The sequence below is a fragment of the Sinocyclocheilus grahami genome, unplaced genomic scaffold, assembly GCF_001515645.1.
Source record: "Sinocyclocheilus grahami isolate Dianchi unplaced genomic scaffold, SAMN03320097.WGS_v1.1 scaffold1106.1, whole genome shotgun sequence".
In the NCBI taxonomy this organism is placed as follows: domain Eukaryota; kingdom Metazoa; phylum Chordata; class Actinopteri; order Cypriniformes; family Cyprinidae; genus Sinocyclocheilus; species Sinocyclocheilus grahami.
In genome coordinates, this window is record NW_015506285.1 from 453,170 (window position 1) to 473,806 (window position 20,637).

The 20,637-nt window shown below is 39.2% G+C and overlaps 2 protein-coding genes across 3 annotated transcripts in view; both read right to left on the reverse strand.

Annotated features, from left to right (window-relative positions):
- Positions 1-2,527, reverse strand: part of LOC107566858 (tyrosine-protein kinase ABL1-like) — a 33,809-nt gene extending 31,282 nt beyond the window's left edge. Inside the window, exon 1 of the mRNA XM_016252417.1 lies at positions 2,361-2,527. Coding sequence (XP_016107903.1) covers positions 2,361-2,445 — 85 coding nt within the window. The 5' untranslated portion in view covers positions 2,446-2,527. The remainder of the gene's footprint in view (positions 1-2,360) is intronic.
- Positions 2,528-15,425: 12,898 nt separating this feature from the next.
- Positions 15,426-17,293, reverse strand: LOC107566857 (isotocin-neurophysin IT 1). Of its 2 annotated transcripts, none has more exons than XM_016252416.1 (4): positions 17,240-17,293; positions 17,036-17,160; positions 16,769-16,970; positions 15,426-15,575 (listed from the first exon to the last, which is right to left on the reverse strand). In XM_016252416.1, exons 2-4 carry the CDS (start codon positions 17,156-17,158, stop codon positions 15,436-15,438), a joined length of 465 nt encoding a protein of 154 aa, XP_016107902.1. In that variant the 5' UTR covers positions 17,159-17,160; positions 17,240-17,293; the 3' UTR covers positions 15,426-15,435. The 2 variants fall into 2 exon arrangements, with proteins under 2 accessions (XP_016107902.1, XP_016107900.1); XM_016252414.1 differs by having other exon boundaries at positions 17,235-17,293.
- Between the last annotated feature and the right edge of the window lie 3,344 nt (positions 17,294-20,637).

Consider the following 20,637-nt stretch of genomic DNA (forward strand, 5'->3'; position numbering starts at 1 on the left):
AATGATGCTGAAAATACAGAAAATTGTTATTTTAAATAAACATTTCACAATTGTACTGCTTTTGCTGTGCTTTGGATCAAATAAATGCAGGCTTGGTGAGCAGAAGAGACTTCTTTACAAAACACTAAAAATCTTACTGTTCAAAACAAAGACTGGTAGCATATATTCACGCCATAAGAACAACATTTCAGAGTTTTAAAGGGGTCCTATTACGCTTTTTCACTTTTTTAAATTTTAGTCAGTGTGTATGTTTGGGTATAAAAAAAGATCTTCAAACTTACAAATCTCAAAGTCCACTCCAAAGGGAGATATGTAGTTTTAAAAATCCCTTTTCAAGAACTACAACGAACGGCTCGTTTGGACTACAGTGTTGGTTTCCGGGCTTTGTGATGTCACAAAGCGGCTCATTGGCTGCAGTGCTGTAGCCTCACATTTTCGGCATGTCTAGAACAATTCTTACAAGTACAACACGACGTAGCTGGGCGCCGCGGACAGACACCGCCAGTGTGCTACACTCATAGAAAATAATGTATTTGAATTTTAAAGCCGTGGCGCGCTGCTGCGCTACTCGTTTGGTGTGCGACCGCCTGAAACGCTGTTTTTTTCACCTCCGTGCCCAAACGTCTTTGTCTGGGCTTCCGAAAGCGGATGATGTCAGGAAACAGTGGTTGCAATTTATTTTTTAACTCTGTTCCTGAGCATTATTACCCCAATTTGCTACATTTAGTGTGCTGCACATTTGACTGAGGACCGCTTCCACAACATGAGGGAGTACAGTGCTGGATTCCCAAAAGCTTTTGTTGAAAGACGGAGCAAGGGGGCGGGGCAGTACTGAAACACCGTCTGAGCTGTTGGCCAATCACAACACACTGGGACAGCTAACCAATCACTACACATTTAGTTTCGGAAGGCGGAGCTTCATCAAAGCCAATCGTTTGTGCCAGACTGGGGAGAGAGGTGTTGTAATAATGTAAATTATGTGAAAAATAATGCGTTTTTCGAAGAGCCAAGCATGAGAGCATGTTCTAGTACACCCCCAAAACAAATCAAGACTTTGTAAAAGAGCATAATAGGACCCCTTTAATAAAGATAAACTGTTACTGGCGTTCAGTAACCTCTATCTATGCTCGAACAATCTGCCTGAGATCCTGAAGATCACGGAGCAAACCCTGAACAAACTCCAGCGAGCTCACAGAGCGCAGATGCATCCAAACGCTCCACACACACCGAGCTGCACGGATCTATCCAGACAGGAATCAGGTTTCCCAGTGTTCTCTCCTCCCTCGTTTTTCCTCTCTTTCTATTTTACAGAGAGCCAGTATGTCTGGCTTTCCTCTCACTCGTTCCCCCTCCTCCACTCTCCAAACAGACAGAAGAACCGAGGCCTGTGATTTTCACGAGACCATCGACCCCAGATCCATCCGTCTGTTCATCTGAAGGCTGTGGTCGGACTCGGACACACTCACGCACGCTCTCACACACACACACACACACACACACACATATACTCACGCACGCTCTCACACACACACACACTCACGCACGCTCTCACACACACACACACTCACGCACGCTCTCACACACACACTCACATACTCACGCACACACACACGCTCTCACACACACTCACACATACACACGCGCTCACACACACTCTCACACACACACTCACGCACGCTCTCACACACACACTCACATACTCACGCACACACACACGCTCTCACACACACTCACACATACACACGCGCTCACACACACTCTCACACACACACTCACGCACGCTCTCACACACACACTCACATACTCACGCACACACACACGCTCTCACACACACTCACACATACACACGCGCTCACACACACTCTCACACACACACTCACGCACGCTCTCACACACACACTCACATACTCACGCACACACACACGCTCTCACACACACTCACACATACACACGCGCTCACACACACTCTCACACACACACTCACGCACGCTCTCACACACACACTCACATACTCACGCACACACACACGCTCTCACACACACTCACACATACACACGCGCTCACACACACTCTCACACACACACTCACGCACGCTCTCACACACACACTCACATACTCACGCACACACACACACACACTCACATACTCACGCACACACACACGCTCTCACACACACTCACACATACACACGCGCTCACACACTCTCACACATACACACACACTTCTCACAGACACACACACACACACACACGCTCTCACACACACTCACGCACGCTCACGCACGCTCTCACAGACACACACACACTTCTCATACACACGCATGCGCACACACACTCACACGTTCGCGATCAGACGCTTACCTTCCAAGTAACAGCTGGAGGACGAAGAAAGACCTTTTTTGGATTTACAGCCCACCAATTTTAGACAAATCTCCAACATTTTCATTTGCTTCCCAACGACCAATCCAAGAAAAAGAGATCCAGTTCCCAAACTCTAGCGCTGTTTTCTCTTTTATCCAAACGATTGCTCAAAGACACACAGTACACACATATATTATGTAAACAAAAACTTTTATTTCGGATGAGATTAATCGCGATTAATCGTTTGACAGCACTAACTTTTTCATTTGTTATTTATCATTAAAATGAAGTTTTCTACATTTATTAGATTGTGTTTAACACACAAAACAGTGATGATCAGGTCAACACACAGAAATATACAAATTCTACATTGATTTACAAAAAACTGCACTGGCAGATCAGATCGGTATCGGCAGATACTCAGAATTTTCGGTATCAGATCGGTTCTGAAAAAATGGTATCATTGCATTCCTAGTTTAGAACAAAACAATTCTGGCGTATTAAGTGGATTCTGCCTTAAAAGCCTCTGATTGGCCACTGCATTCACAACAGTCTGTCTGTGATTGCCTACAATGCTCAACGCAGCAAAACATGTTCTCCAAGCTCTTCACGGAGTCTCACATAAATACAGGAGCGTTTGAAAGCCGATACCGGATCGACCTGGTAACGCATAGATGCTGGTGTCTCCATGTTTTTAAAATGTAAGCATCGACCGAAGTACTGGTACTTCTGACGACACTAGCGACGGAAACCCGGACACGTAAGGTCCTTGCACACGGAGTCCGAAATTTTCGTATTCATCATCCTTTCCTATCAAAATGCTTGCTATGGACGCGAAAATGCAGAAAATCGAACCTGATCCGAATTTTTTTTATGACGGACGAAAGTTTCAGAAAGTGTGTAAACGTGATTGACACAACGTGAGGTCGTATTTATTTTTTAACGTGCGAAAATTTCAGACTCAGTGTGCAATGACCTTTACACTGGGAATGAGCGAACAAAACATCCAGCAGTCCATATTTTAGATTTATACGTCAGCCTGGGGTTCCTGATGTAATGGGGAATGTCTCTAGCCGTGTCGCTTCGCTAAAGCATTCCAGAAAGCTCCTCTTGAATAAGTCCGGAGCTACATGTGGGAAAGCGGGTGATGAGGATGAGCTCAGATCACAGGTCTCTGAGTCTGTCCAATGGCGTCTCCACAGACGGGAACCCGGGCCACTCTGGAGTCCAGAAACGAGGCAGCCAACTCAGATGAAAGATTCTCTGAACTTTCCAGTCAGAAGAATGAGCCAGCGGCTGATAATGGTTAAGCTGCAGTCCAGCCAGAAAGCGGAAAACCCAGCGACCCATACCACACGAGTCTGATGCTCTGCTCCATTAACATGATCGCTCAACTGAGTTCAGACACAAAGGAGAAGCTCCTGTATCTGAGAACCAAACCATTCAATTAGAGATGCACCTATCGACCGGCCAGAGTCCGGAATTAGCCGATTTTCCGCATGACTGTTTTGACGTCACACTTATGGCGACTGATAACGTATTTATATCGTGCATAGCCTGAGTGAGTGTGTAAGAGAGACTCCTGCAGAAATCAAAACTAATGAGCGCAACAGCACACACAGAAAGTTATAGATGCATACTGCGGTAGTAAAAAAAGAAGAAATGTATAATACGTGACCCTGGAGCACAAAACCAGTCATAAGGGTCAATTTTTTTTAAATTGAGATTTATACATCATATGAAAGCTGAGATACAACTATTTTTTAAAAAACTCAAATCTGAGGGTGCAAAAAAATCTAAATATTGAGAAAATCATCTTTAAAGTTGTTCAAATGAAGTTCTTAGCAATGCATATTACTAATCAAACATTAAGTTTTGATATATTTACGGTAGGAGATTTACAAAATATCTTCATGGAACATAATCTTTACTTAATATCCTAATGATTTTTTGCATTAATAAAAGTGTATAATTGTGACCCATACAATGTATTGTTGGCTATTGCTACAAATATCCCCCAGCGACTCAACACTGCTTTTGTGCTGCAGGGACACAGATGTGATTTAGGTACGCTACATTGCACGACCAAAATGTTTCAACACGATTGTACGATAGTGTACGGTTACTTCCTCTACAGTCAAAAATCTGGGTGTTATATTAATTAATACCACATGCACTTTTTAGTTTGTTGTTTTGTTTAGGTTGTTACTCAGACGCAGGCAGTGCGCTGCATGAGACAAAAGAGTAATCTAGCCGCTCTTTAGTGTAGATGCATGCTGAGTTTATCAGACGATGCTGTGATTATAAATGAGAGTGACTCCTGGTTAACATGTATTAAAAGGGGTCGTGTTTAGTCACTATTTAGTGTGGTATTTTTCTACAATATTCACTCATCATGACAGTAAAATAGGGCATTCTAAGTCAATATACTGCAGTATTTCCTCTCAATCAGTAGAAAATGTGGTTAACACCCGGTCATGCATGAAAAAAATACCGTCATGTACCGTGAAACCGGTATAATTTTGAAAAATACCGTGACATACATTTTTGGTCATACTGCCCAGCACTAAATCCAGTCATTTCAATCTCAATTCACACAATCTGGAATTTTGCGCAAAGGCGAAAGATTTCCCCTGATTTCCCAATGAGATTGAGTCACTCACATGGATTTTCCGTGTTGACATACAGAAACCTAAAGTTTGCTAATGTGAGTGCATCTCTGCTTTACACTAGATTTTTACATTTCTTGAATAAAACAACTAAGTTCTTCAAAATTTGCTTTGCTGTGCAGTTGCTTTATTTAAACTGGTGGTCAGGATGTTACTATGTGCAGGGTTTCTGTAGGAAAAATTAAGACTTTAGGACTTTAAGACCAAGTAAAGTAAATATAAGGAATAAATAAAACGTAACACTATGTCAACACGGCCTCAAAATGCAAATGTCTTGTATTAGCAACCCTTCAAAGCTTGAAAATACAACTTCCGATAGAGCTCCATCACTTTTTATTTATTTATTTCAATCCATTTGTCTTGTTTTCCAGTACAAATATCTAAAGATACATTTTTACTTGAGAAACAAAATAAGTCTTGAACTCAATCGTGTTCAATTTCTCTGAAAACAAGACAACTTGCAACTTAAGAAAATGTGTCTTGATTGAAGGACGTTTAGATATTTGTATTGGAAAACAAATACTGAGAAAGATGCATGCAACATTTAATGCCATGACTATAAATTAAAGACTTCTGCTCTGATTTAAGAATGCCTGAATTTGTGAAAGGGCGAATTAAGACTTTTCAAGACCTTGTTAAGACGTGCACTTGTATACAAGTGCTAGGGTGTTTCGTGGGGGATTGTGTGGTTTCTAAGGTGTTGTAGTTGCAAAGGCATACGCTATAGCGTGCTCGATGCGTTTTCTTTCATGGTGTTCAACACATAATTAGAGTAATCGTTCATGTCTGGAGCACAAATGCTGCACTTACACACTCGACTTTAAGAGTTTTGATCCTTGAGGAGCACTACTGCTGGTGACCTAAACGGCTCTAATAACTGAACACTGAAAGGGTTTTCTCATTTGCGCAGACAAAAGCAAGAGCTGGAGAGGCAGGTTTTATTGTGAAAGAGGGGGAGGTGACAGATGTAGAAACATGAAGCACATTGTTCAGAGATGAGCTCATAGAGAATCATTTATATAATCCACTTTCAGTTAGCTGACGTACACCATCCCTCGCCGTCATTAAAAACACTTTCCAAACCGTAGCGCAGAAGTGAAGCAGAGCCTGCAGTGCTTCGCGTGAGAGTCCTTTCATGCGTTTATTTTAATGTGAAGCAGTTAGCTAAATGTGGATGCAGGGTTTCAGCATTAGCGCAGGAACGGAAACATGATCCAGGTGTACGGGCTGCTGGGAAATCACAACAGGCCTGATGTCACTCTCAAAATCACACACACACACACACGCACGCACACACACACACACACACACGCACGCACGCACGCACACACACACACACACACACACACACACACGCACGCACACACACACACACACGCACGCACGCACGCACACACACACACACACACACACACACACACGCACGCACACACACACACACACGCACGCACGCACGCACACACACACACACACACACACACACACACGCACGCACACACACACACACACGCACGCACGCACGCACACACACACACACACACACACACACACACGCACGCACACACACACACACACGCACGCACGCACGCACACACACACACACACACACACACACACACGCACGCACACACACACACACACGCACGCACGCACGCACACACACACACACACACACACACACACACGCACGCACACACACACACACACGCACGCACGCACGCACACACACACACACACACACACACACACACGCACGCACACACACACACACACGCACGCACGCACGCACACACACACACACACACACACACACACACGCACGCACACACACACACACACGCACGCACGCACGCACACACACACACACACACACACACACACACGCACGCACACACACACACACACGCACGCACGCACGCACACACACACACACACACACACACACACACGCACGCACACACACACACACACGCACGCACGCACGCACACACACACACACACACACACACACACACGCACGCACACACACACACACACGCACGCACGCACGCACACACACACACACACACACACACACACACGCACGCACACACACACACACACGCACGCACGCACGCACACACACACACACACACACACACACACACGCACGCACACACACACACACACGCACGCACGCACGCACACACACACACACACACACACACACACACGCACGCACACACACACACACACGCACGCACGCACGCACACACACACACACACACACACACACACACGCACGCACACACACACACACACGCACGCACGCACGCACACACACACACACACACACACACACACACCCACAGACACACACACTCACACACACACACACACACACACACACACCCACAGACACACACTCACACACACGTCAGTCAGTCTTCAGTCCGACACCCAGTTGATTCAGTTCAGACTCCAGCAGAGCAGCTGTTTGCATCAGGACTAGTTCAGTCCAGCAGATGCAAATTTAACATCCAGAGTTAGCATATCTAGAGAAATCTAGTGTTAGACGCGGTTAAGGTAAAGCTGATAAATGAGACATAGCATCTCTGGCCCTGAGTACAGCTGCTATTAACATCTGGCTCGACTGATCCACTCAGAGATCTGATCATCAGACTCAGTGACAGACTCAATCCAGAAGAACTGTGTCTCCAAGACGCTTCAAGAAACCTCCTGCAAAGGAAGACACACGTCTTGGAGACCCAGTTCTTCTGGATTGAGTCTGTCTCAGTTTGTTCTGTTTCTTCATGTGACTCCAGACAGACTGATGATGATCAGATCACATCTCTGTGTGCAGCACAAACATATATCTCACTGCATTATTACAGTTAATGGCAGAATGAATGTTTGGAAATGTAAACTGATATTTCCTCCTGACACACTACAGCAAAAGATAGAAATAACTGACTTCAACACATTTTTTTGTTGTTGTTGGTGAAAATACTAATGGCATAAGACTTTTGCACAGTAGTGTATATTCTATATCAATTCATTTTATTTCAATATTTACCAGCGGTATTTCTAAAAATCAATTTAAGGCTTTTTATGACCCTTTTTAAGACTAAATTCAGGAATAAGGTGGATAGGTAAGATGAAAAGAAAATGCAATTTGAAACTCTTCTGAAGACGTTCGGTTCCCTTCAGAAACACATTCATATACAGTGGGGCAAAAAAGTATTTAGTCAGACATCAATTGTGCAAGTTCTCCCACTTAAAAAGATGAGAGAGGCCTGTAATTTTCATCATAGGTATACCTCAACTATGAGAGACAAAATGAGAAAAAAAATCCAGAAAATCACATTGTAGGATTTTTAAAGAATTTTAGACTTTGGAATGTGCAGCGCTCATATTTATTCAACGAAAACAGCTTTTTGAAATTTAATCGTCACATTAAGCGATATCATGATTCCTGTCTTTCCTTCCTCAAATTAAAGACCTCTTGAAATTATAATGAAGACTTGGCTTATACCATTTAAGACTTTTTAAAGACCCGTGGGAACCTTGTTTTTAAGATTTTGGTAACCCGGTGGGAAGATACAAGGGTGATATGGATTAGTATCTGTAAATATAAAGCCACAAAAAGACTATTTAAATATAAACCCTGCATGCTCTGCGTGTTTCTGTGTGAATGCATGGCGCAGACACACGGTTTTGCTGAAGCTTGACGCTCGTGGTGATTTCAGCATCTGTCGTCTCACTAAATGAGGACAGAGATACATGAACAACATCTCCAGAACTGCTCTGAGAGTCACTTCATGAGCGTTTTATCGTTTCATTTGAGTAAAAATAGCGTCATATACACAGAAATGTAAAGGTATTTACGGCAACCCGTCAAAATAAACTTCAAGACATTGTGCTAGAAATATATTACTTTTAGGCCTATTTAGTAGAATGTACAACTACTACTGTTGAAAAATTAATATAACTATTTTTTTAAGGAAGAATCACAAAATATTTCTTCCATGTTTTAATTTTAAAAGTCAAATTTCCTTTTTTGTTTAATTTTCATTCATTAAGAGATCAATTAAATTAATGTTTTGTGCCTCCATTTGATAACCAGAAAAATGTAAATACACAACACAGAATTTCTGAAGGGGGGGGGGGATAATTCATAAGCCTATTGTTTTTATGCATTCAAATAATTAGACATGCTAAAACACAGAATTTGGTAGCAATACAACATAAGGTGAGAAAAAAATAAAACATTTCATAGGGCCGTACATACAGTACTGTTAATAAATAACAATTTGGTCCCTCTGTAAATTCTCTTTGCCACCGTGAAATCTTCTCAGTCTCCTAAAGTGTAAATACAGCCGGGAAGTAAGAAAACACACATTCAAATGTATTCTCAATACTTCAATTTATTCATAGAAATACAGATATTATATAGGCATATGTCGAGGGGAGTTTCACCCTCTTAACCAATGAGGATATGAATAACATACACGTAGGATCTTTGGCCAAGAACATGTGTTTATATAAAATGGCCACATGTACAGAAAAACATGGACATATTAGGAATAGACTTTTGCGAAGAATGCTGAACTGTCTTCATGGTTTCATCACGAACTCCTTTACCCTTGTAGTCCTAACATTCATGTCCTTATTGGGGCATTTAAACCAAGAACTAATGTATGCATTTGCGCATGCATACCTCGCATATGAGTAAGAGATATTTAAAACATAATACAAGAGAGAGAAATGGATACAGGAGGGGGATTCAGAGAGAATGCGTTGTATAGAGAAGAGTGAGAGAGAGGGAGAAAAAGGAGGGGTGAGGCATGTCTGGAATCAACAGAAAGACAGAGAGTGTTTTCTAACAAGTACAATCACAGAAAGTGATACTATATCAAATCTCTAATATTAGATTGTTTATATTGTTGTAAAATGTAACTATATTGTCACACAGTTGTAATATGATAAATGCAAATATAAGGCATGAAAATATTAAGAACATTAACACATCATAATTTTTATGAAAAACGATATACGTTTGACTTGACTAATCCTCAAAGAAAACATTTTTACAAATATAAAGTTCAGGGCTGCATTTTCCAAAAGCATCTTAAGCCTAAACAGATCGCAGAACCACTGCCACCACTGATCTCTACTATCAGCTTAGGCTTACGGTGCCTCTGGGAGACTCCAGAGGGGTAACAGGTGAGGAATTTCTGATCATTTTTATGATTTAATACTTTAAGGCTTTTAACAGTTTCACTGACTCTTATTTATCTTCATAGTAATATGTATAACACCAAGTAATATTTATGGCATAACCTTAAAATATATTTATAATAACATAAATGGTCTGTAACTCAGTTACAGTAAAAATTTTCTTGTTTTGCTTCATGAAGTTACCCGTAGTTAACATCCAGCTTATTTTTTTCCGTTAGTATAATGCACTTATAGAATACTCAAGAATGTTAAAATGATTCATTTAGAAAAAGTCTGTCTCATATTGTTTGTAGTGCATCACACCTGCAGCACTGTTGTAGTCACAGAATCAGACGACACACACACACACACACACACACACACACACACACACACACACACACACACTCACACACACACCCACCCACACACACACTCACACCCCCTCTCTTTCTGTCTCACACACACACACACACACACACACACACACACACACACACACACACACTCACTCACACACTCACTCACTCACACACGCACACTCTCTTTCTGTCTCACACACACACACACACACTCACTCACTCACTCACTCACTCACTCACTCACTCACTCACTCACTCACTCACTCACTCACTCACTCACTCACTCACTCACTCACTCACTCACTCACTCACTCACTCACTCACTCACTCACTCACTCACTCACTCACTCACTCACTCACTCACTCACTCACTCACTCACTCACTCACTCACTCACTCACTCACTCACTCACTCACTCACTCACTCACTCACTCACTCACTCACTCACTCACTCACTCACTCACTCACTCACTCACTCACTCACTCACTCACTCACTCACTCACTCACACTCTCTCTCTTTCTGTCACACACACACACACACACTCACTCACTCACACACACACGCACACTCACACTCTCTTTCTGTCACACACACACTTACTCACTCACTCACTCACTCACTCACTCACTCACTCACTCACACTCTCTCTCTTTCTGTCACACACACACACACACACACACACACACCTTTGCCACTGTGTGGTCACAAAATTTTCTCAATAAAGCTGTCCATGCCTCACTGACCAAATCTCCCTCAGGAGGCCAAGAAAAACTCAGAGACATTTATTTTACGATCTACAAGGTCTTAACAGCTAGACGGATTGCTTCAGTTTCAATAAAAAAATAATAAATAAAAAAATTGCTTCAGTTTCAATAAAAAAATAACAAATAAAAAAATCGCTTCAGTTTCAAAGGAAGCAGAATTTTTAGGTTGAAGACAGTGTATTCACGCAATAATAAAATTATAAGAAATGTCTCAGTCAAGGAAAATAATAACTTTTTTTGGAAGTCTTTAATAGAAAAAGCATGGCTCTTACCTAATAACTTCTGTGTCCCCAACAAAGTAAAATAATAGCATAATAATAGGCTATATACCCCACGATTTGATGAGGTTACAGCATGACCTGGTAATCCTCATCTGAAGTGTAAATGCAGTGTTTCTCTAATGCTGAGGAGTTAATAATGCTAACGTGTCAAAGTGCCTTGCTTTAAAATCCCGTTTAGACACTGATGTAACTAGTGTGACCTGTTCTCTTATTTGTCTCATTGTAAACACAACACAGAATATATAGAAATGTATTTATATTACATTCATAAATGTCAGTTTACTTCAACATTAAACATCTTTGTGACATTAACTACCTAATTATATCCACAGATGCAAGTTTATGAAAGTTCCTCCCCCCGTTTATTGTTATGTGATCTGCTCATTTATTTACCTTTTTAATGTTATTGTAATTACTACGTCTATATGCATATGTATTTTTCTTTGACAAATATTAACACATTTTACAGCTTTCTTAACATTTTTTTGTTATTTATTTACACAATTTAATTATATTACTATTTATATTTCACTCTTTTTTCTTGATACATGGACGATACAAACTTAAGAATCGTATATTGTTTTATTTATGCAAAGAGTGGAGCCCTCTAGCGGCCTGAGGCTGCAGCACACGAGCAGCACAACAACCTTCATCACTTGAATTCAGATTCTTAAACATAATAATCATTTTAAAGCACAGCCAGCACAAAATCAGACTTTAGCAGCTCTTTTTACTTTGAGATCGTTCTGAGGTTAAATACAGATCTAAAATCATAAGATATAGTTTAATAGCTATGATACTGTTTCTGAAATCAAATATTTGCATAGTTAACACTGGCATCTAACAATGCCTTGGAAAATCAGTTCATCTTAAAAAAAATAAAGCATATACATAAACCCAAATAGTAAATAAAACAGGTGTGTGTGTGTCTGAGTGTGCGAGTGTGTGTGCGCGCGTGAGTGCGTGCGTGTGTGTGTGTGTGTGAGAGAGTGTTTGTGTGTATGAGAGTGTCTGAGTGTGTGAGTGTGTGCGAGTTTGTGAGTGTGTGTGTGTGTGTGTGTGTGTGTGTGTGTGTGAGAAATAAATTCAGATGTAACCCCCTTTGTAATCGTTAACATTTTCATATTATTATAATTTTAAAATAATGGTTTTCTATTTGAATATACCTTAAAATGTAATGTATTCCTGCATCAAAGCTGAATTTAGCATCAGTGTCACATGATTCTTCAGAAATCACAGGTTTCAAAGATTAAAAACTGATCCCAATCTTTTGAACGCCAGTGTGTCTATATTTGTATATATCACATATCTACATTGTGTAGCCAGATGAAGATACAATTAAGTTTATAACATATTTCAAAGTTATATGAAATTGTAGCAATTTCTAGTTTAATTTGCGTTTTTACTTCATATGACACTATGTCACATATATGTGTTACTAGGATGTATGTGAAATATGATATATGTGCAGATATTACATTTGTTCATGGGTTGTTTCTGCCACAGAATAAAAAGATAATTGCAACTCTTTATATATTTGAATTGCAGGAAAAGCTCACAATTCTGAGAAGAGAAGTCTGAATTGTGAGAAACTCACGGAAGTTCTAAGCGGCCATGCATTATTTCCCCCTCTTGTTTTCTCGTGATCTCGACATAACGAGAGTTGTTCTCTAAGTTACATTAGAATACTTCTGCATCCTGAAGGCGCTCCGCCTGTGTTTGCGGTGTTTATAACGAGAAAACAACTCTCGTTATGTCGATATAACGAGAAAACAAGAACAAAAAATAATGCATGGCCGCTTAGAACTTCCGTAGTAACTTGCAGTTGCAAAAAAAAAAAAAAAAAGGTCAGAATTGTGATAGATAAAGTTGCAACTAGCTTTTTTTCTGTGGTGGAATTACACCTTCAATACATTTGTGCTGATACGAAGACTGCTTTTGTTGTGCATGCTAATCATTTGACTGTAAACATAAAAAACACAATAACGCATTTGCATTTTTAATGCATTTATAAAACAAAGCTAGTTTAAGCGATTTCCCATATCATGCATATATTTTTATTTGACTCTAAAACTAAAACGGGAAACATGTATTTTTGATGGCAAAAAATATTTTCTGGCCATTTTGTTCTCCAGAGCATAAATGCATGCGCTGTGCCAGAAAAGGCATGTGAAATGTAGTGTGACTGTGAAAAGGCTTTGGTTTTGAAGTGTTTGCTTACGATCTTACATGCATCATGGCAGCTCTGTTCAGTTAGGTTTCACACGCATGTCACTGGCAGTGGCAGGGTTATCTAATGTCTCAGCTCTATAGCTGGGCCTCTGGACACAGACATGCAGCTGCAGGCGAGGAGCAGCTCTGAGAAACTCCGTCAGTGTCATGCATGCTCAGGGTCAGATGCTCACCTGTGACCAGTCCATCAGTAAACTCATGCAGGGCCTGCTGGAGGACACATGCGCCTCTGGAGCACATCTGGACTTCTGTGATTTATAGAGTTCGTGTTTAAAACAACTGCTCGCTCTCTCTGTTCATCAGCGAGTGTTTGATTGAGTGATTGAGATCATTACTGATCTGTAACTTCTGTCTGATGTGTTCTTGTGTTGTGGAAAACCAGAACAAATGTGACGCTGGAGCACAAAACCAGTCATAAGGGTCCATTTTATTTTTTTCATCTGAAAGCTGAGTAAATAAGCTTTGCATTGATGTATGGTTTGTTAGGATCGGACAATATTTGAAAATCTGGAATCTGAGGGTGCAAAAAAATCTAAATATTGAGAAAATCATCTTTAAAGTTGTTCAAATGAAGTACTTAGCAATGCATATTACTACAGTTTTTTCCAATTGCTAACACACTAAAATGACATGCACAGCACAATTATTTAAACTGACACACAGAGAGCAAAACTTCTTCTCAAGTCTCCAAAAGTCTAAACACATTTTCTGCTTTACACACATTTTGCATTTCAAAATGGCACTTTTTAAATGCACTGAACACAGTTCTCTGCATAAGACACAACAATCTGACATAAAGTCACATGTTTGCCATTTCAAAACATTCTTGCCTCTTTGTTTTACTGTAATATATTTTTCTTTACTGTTTTTTTTATTTTTTTTATAAGAATATTTTTGTTCAGTCCCATGTAAATATATCTGCTGTGCATATGTTGCACTGACTTGTTTACTGTAGTGAAAACAAATAAATAAATGTTGCAACAGTGTGTGTGTGTATCTGCAAATATTTCTGTGCATGTGAACAATCTGATACATATTTTAGTATTATGGCAAAAGCATACTAAAGATGGGGGTGCTTTTCATTATGCCCAAAAGTGTGTAGTTGGTTAGGCAAAAATCTGGTAATATGAATGAAGTGTGTGCCATTTCATGCAAAAGTTTGCTTTTGATAATGCTATGTGTAGTGTGTGTGTGTGTGCATTCAAAATCTCTTGAGTTTGAAGCATTGTGGGCACAATGCAATGATGGGCATCAAGCGAGTTCGTCCAAATGCAGAAAATACATGAGTAAAGGTCTCAAGTAGTCTGTAATGGAAAGCTCCGTTGCACAGAGCAATGAAGCAGATGAGACTAAATGTGATGAAACGCACTTAAACAGAGGATTTCTCTCAGAGTTTAATAGCTGCAGTCAAGCTATCATCAATACAGCACTACTAATATCCGCTTCTAGGTATTAGCCATACAAATATCTAGCGGCTATACAAACTTGGTTTACAAAAGTAGGTGATGGGTCATTGTGGTTGGTGGGCGGCTCCACCTGAGATGATGTCACTCTTCTGTGAGCGTTTCATTGGTGGAGTCTGTAGGGGTGGGCGTGGTTTGACAGGTGTAGCAGCTTTAGCAGAAGATCTTGGCTGCTGGCAGGTGGAGCTGGGGCTGGACCGTCAGCGTCTCCATCCACACACGACTGATCCATACTGCAGCCCTCTGAGTTATGTACAAACCATCGATTACAGTTAGGTGGAAATCCTATTCATTTTCTCTAGATTTATTTGTAATCTTACCAGGTAAATCACTGAATAATTTCCCACGAATTAGTCAAATCTCTTGTTTTCTTTATTCATATTGTCATTTATGTCCACCACCCGGTTTTTACTAAAGCTTTCCTCTTTTATCACCTAGAATACTTTTTAGTGTCCCATCACAATCATTTTGTGATTTCTTTGCATGATAATAGCCATGATTACAAATCAAAATTTCAGCTCAAAAATTATACTTAAATGAAAGCAGATACTGAGTGAAAACTTGAGTGAAAGAGAAAAAGTACATCTTTAAATTGTATTTAAGCATTAAAAATGTAAATGTAACAGCATAAAAAAAATAAAAAATGTAATAATCTTCTCGATGCAAAGTCCATTAAACTGCAAAGCTCAATATGCTTCTTCAAATTTGATTATCATAGAAATTTCCAAGATGAAAGTGCATGCTTGATGTGTGAGAACCCATGTTTGTTTCTGTATGTCAAGCATGCACTTTCATCTTGGAAATTTCTATGATAATCAAATTTGATGTATGTTTGAACTTTAATTTACCATATTTGATGTACGTAAGATGGAAGAAAACAATCTGCAAACATTTGTTAAAAAAAGTTAAACTAAAATTATAAGAGGTAGTAGTTTTTTTCCCCTCTAGGAAAGTCTAATATGTGACCCTGGACCACAGAACCAGTCTTAAGATTTTTCTTTTATGCCAAAAATCATTAGGATATTAAGTAAAGATTATGTTCCATGAAGATATTTAGTACATTTCCTACCGTAAATATATCAAAACTTAATGTTTGATTAGTAATATGCATTGCTAAGAACTTCATTTGGACAACTTTAAAGATGATTTTCTCAATATTTAGATTTTTTTGCACCCTCAGATTCCAGATTTTTTAATGTTGTGCTATCCTAACAAACCATACATCAATGGAAAGCTAATTTATTCAGCTTTCAGATGATTCATACAGCTCAATTTAAAAAAACTGATCCTTACGACTGGCTTTGTGGTACAGGGTCACATATAGTAATCAAGTCTAAATTGCACTTGAGTAAAATACAAATCCCCCAAAATAATACTTTAGTACAGTCATCAAGTAAAATTACTTTTTTTTAAGATATGAAATGGGTAAAGCTGACCTGAGTCACAGCAGACCCCGGGAGCAGCGCAGCGTCCCTCATAACCACAAGCTTTTCCAGGTGCTTCACACGGAGAAGGAAGAAAATCTTCCTCCAGACAGCGGAGTGTTTCTGGAGAGCCAACCAAGCAGCCGATACCTTCACCACAGCAGATACTGGGACCAAAACACCGACCACGATCGCCAGGACCACATGTCATGCACTGCAGAGAACAAGGAAATGAAAGCTCAGTTGTTCAGTTTAAGGTCAGGAAGTGTATAAACGCACCTGTCGAGATGGCCAATCCTGTACGGCTCGTTTTCCTCCGATGGGGCAGTTAGAGATGTAACAGGCCGAGCAAACGGACAGCAGACACAGCAGACCGACCACTGAGAGCAAACCACCAGACATATCTGTGCCAGAGACACAAAAATAACACAACAGACTCTAAACATTACAGTACTCTTAATAAAGATGCTGAACTTACTTTACCGAGGCTGAAATTGAGAGCTAGTGAAGCGATTCAGCTTTTAAGCAGCGATGTTCATTTGTACACTGTGAGGAGACTCTTTTTATACCTGTTTGCTGCGTGATTTTATCACGTTATTACCTGTTAGCTACAATCAAGGAGACTTAGCCATTTAAATGATAATCATGTTACCTGATTAGGTCAATGAACTGGTCACTACATTGTCCAGTAACAGGGATGTGCGCTATTAACGGCCCGTGATGTGGCATAACATCAGACAGGTGAATTAACACAGGACTATTCATTGTAGAGCTTTCTGAAATTTCACTCTTAAAAAATAAAGTTTATGAAACTGGGGTTTTCACAGCAGTGACATAAAATAACTATTTGGGTTCCCAAACAACCTTCCAGTGAACAGCTCTTCACTGAAGAACCATGTTTTCTTATCGTGGAGAATATTTTAATAATCTAAAGAACCTTTTGTGCAATGGAAAGTTTCCATGGATTTTCTTCACGGAACCATTGATGCCAATAAAGAACTTTTATTTTTAACAATGTTGGTTTTTGACTACATGCATCGGAGACAATGGATAACATAAAGTTATTTCTCACTTTTTAACCTAAAAACATTAAACATACAGTGTACAAAATCACTGGTCATTGCTGAGTTCCAGTTATATTAAGTGTAAAGTTAAAGTATGTTGATCAGATTAACCCCCAAACTATTAGTCTTGCTGTGTTTTCTAGTTGAATGAAACCACTCCTTTTCAAGACACATATGCTTTGTATCTTTGACTTGTCGACTAATTGGTCAACAGTTATTAGATTCCACCATCAAAGCTCATACCGTCTCATATCGGACACAGGTGTCCCCCAGGGCTCGGTCCTGGGTCCTCTGCCATTCATGCAAAACACCCTTGACTGTGTCACCGGGCATTTAAACAACCATGTCATCAAGGTGACTCATGATTGTTGAGACTTCTGTGCATATAAAGCCTGTGAAAACCATATATGTTCTGCAATGTGTCTATTATATCAGACGAATGACAATAAATACTAAATTAGACAATAAATCCACTGCCATGTTCTTGAATACATGACATGTTCTGACGTGTTTAGATGTAACTCGTGGCAGAGTAATGAGCTCCAAGGGAATAATGAATGCTGAAGTGATTAGCCTGTAGAGTCACACGTTAATAACAGAATTGTCACAATGAGCACGTCCTCCCTGCTTTTTATTCATTCATCTCTGATTAGCCTTTAATAGGTCACATATCCCTTTGATTTAATCTAATTATATAATTATTACCCCGGGTCAACATAGGCAGCCGCTGATTGAAAGTCACATGCTGCTTTTTTTTTTGAAACTTTTTTTGTGATTCTTTTTTTCAGAATTCTTTGATAAATAAAGTAAAAAAGAACAGTGTTCTATTCAAAATCGAAATCTTTTTTTCTAACAATACAGTATATGTCTTTACCATCACTTTTTATCAATTTAACACATCCTTGCTGAATAAAAGTATTAATTTCTTTAAAAAAAAAAAAAATTTCTGACGCCAAACTTTTGAATAGTAGTGTATAATGTAACACAAGATGTTCTCTTTTATTTCTGCTTCTTCTCATCACAGGGCCGTGTGGAGGTGGAGGCTGGGAGCGAGATTATGAAGTTTGAGACGGATCCGTTCTCTTTCTATGGAGTCATGGCTCTCAGCGCTGCAACACTAGGTGAGACAAACACACACATCATGATCACAAACACTCTACAACATGCATATACACTGCTGTGTGTTCATATGTGTGTCCCTGGAGCACAAAACCAGTCATAAAGGTCGATTTTTTAAAATTGAGATTTATACAAAATCTGAAAGCTGAATAAATCATCTTTCCATTGATGTATGGTTTGTTGAGTTGGGCCTGGTTGGGAGATGATGAAAAGAGCTCAACAAAGAGAGGAATGTGATATTGATACAAACCAGGCTCAAATCTGTGATTTATGAAACGAGTACAGATAAATACGCAGGGAGCATGGAAACATGGAAGAACAATGAACTGTTGATGCCAGCAGGAAAAGATACATCCCAGTCATTTCAGCAGTTTTGCAAAAGAAAAGCTGTCAGCAGATGAGAACGCTCTGTGTCATTGTATGAGAGTATGTTTTTCTGATTATTAACTGGAAATGAGCAATGTTGATAGAAGGACATGATTCAGTGTGATATTGTGGACTGACTTCATTTACCACATCTCTGTGTCTCTTATTAACTTTAAACAATTCTACAGACCTCAGCAGTAAGCCTCTGGCTGTAAAATCACTTTCATCATTTAGGGAAATAGAAAAATAGATTTTTTCTACAAACAGATTTTTTTTTATTTTTGAATGACCTTACCTGCCACTGCATGTTGGCTGCATTATTTTATATTATTTTAATTTAATCTAATTAAATTTAATTAAATTGTATTAATGTATAAATTTTATTTTATTTTATTTTATTTTATTTTATTTTATTTTATTATTTGTCTTATTTTTCACTTTCAAGCTTTAATACTGGTGAAATGCTATACATTTATTTTATGATTTGATTAATATGACTGCTTTATGTTCAAAGTCAAAATGTGATGCTGTTGCATGTTCTACAGGCTTATTTAGAGCTTGTTTAAAATTCAAAGTCCCACACTAAACACAAAATAAATTTTTTTCTGGATATTATTTAACACATTCAATATATAGATTTAGCTGGTATCACAAAATAATATTTTTATTGCCTTTCTTTGAACACCTGATGAAGAAACAAACTCATCCTGATCTCGGATGCACTGAGGTTGAGCACATTTTCAGCAGCTTTTCATTATTGGCTGAACTATTTCTACATGTAAACATGACTAAACATCATATGTTGAGAGGAACAGTAGAGCGGTACGATAAGAGTTTCAACCGCAGAACAGCTTGCAACAATGCGTCACATAATGTTACATTTACCTCAGAAAAGCCAGTCAATCCCCATAGCTTGATAACCATCTAGAAAAATAAATCTGAAATGGTGCATTTTGTTATAATAAATATTCATAATATTTTTATTAACCTGTTGTCTTCATTAGATTCAAGAGCTTTTATTGTCATATTTACTAGTACAGAGAAATTCTTACTTTGTTTACTCCTCTGGAGAATGACATAAAAACATAACTTACAAGGACAATAAAAATGATAAATTATAACATAAAATAAATAATAGCAAAAAAAGAAAGTAATGACAGAGAAACAGAACCTGTATGCAAGTTAGAAGAAACGATTGACAATAAAAAGTATTAAAAGCTGCAGTGCAAGTAACAGTAAAGTGAGAATTTTAAGATGTCTAGTGGTGTTAGTTTAAAATGAGTGTATGATGTGCAGATTATTAATGAATGCTTGAATAAATATGTCCTAAAA

Bases quoted from the DNA above. Each gene is read 5' to 3' on its own strand.
- LOC107566857 (XM_016252416.1), bottom strand. From the start codon at position 17,158: ATGTCTGGTGGTTTGCTCTCAGTGGTCGGTCTGCTGTGTCTGCTGTCC. The intron at 16,971-17,035 runs GTGCGTTTATAC...TGTTCTCTGCAG, and splicing joins AGGATTGGCCATCTCGACAG to TGCATGACATGTGGTCCTGG. The intron at 15,576-16,768 runs GTCAGCTTTACC...TACATAACTCAG, and splicing joins CGGGGTCTGCTGTGACTCAG to AGGGCTGCAGTATGGATCAG.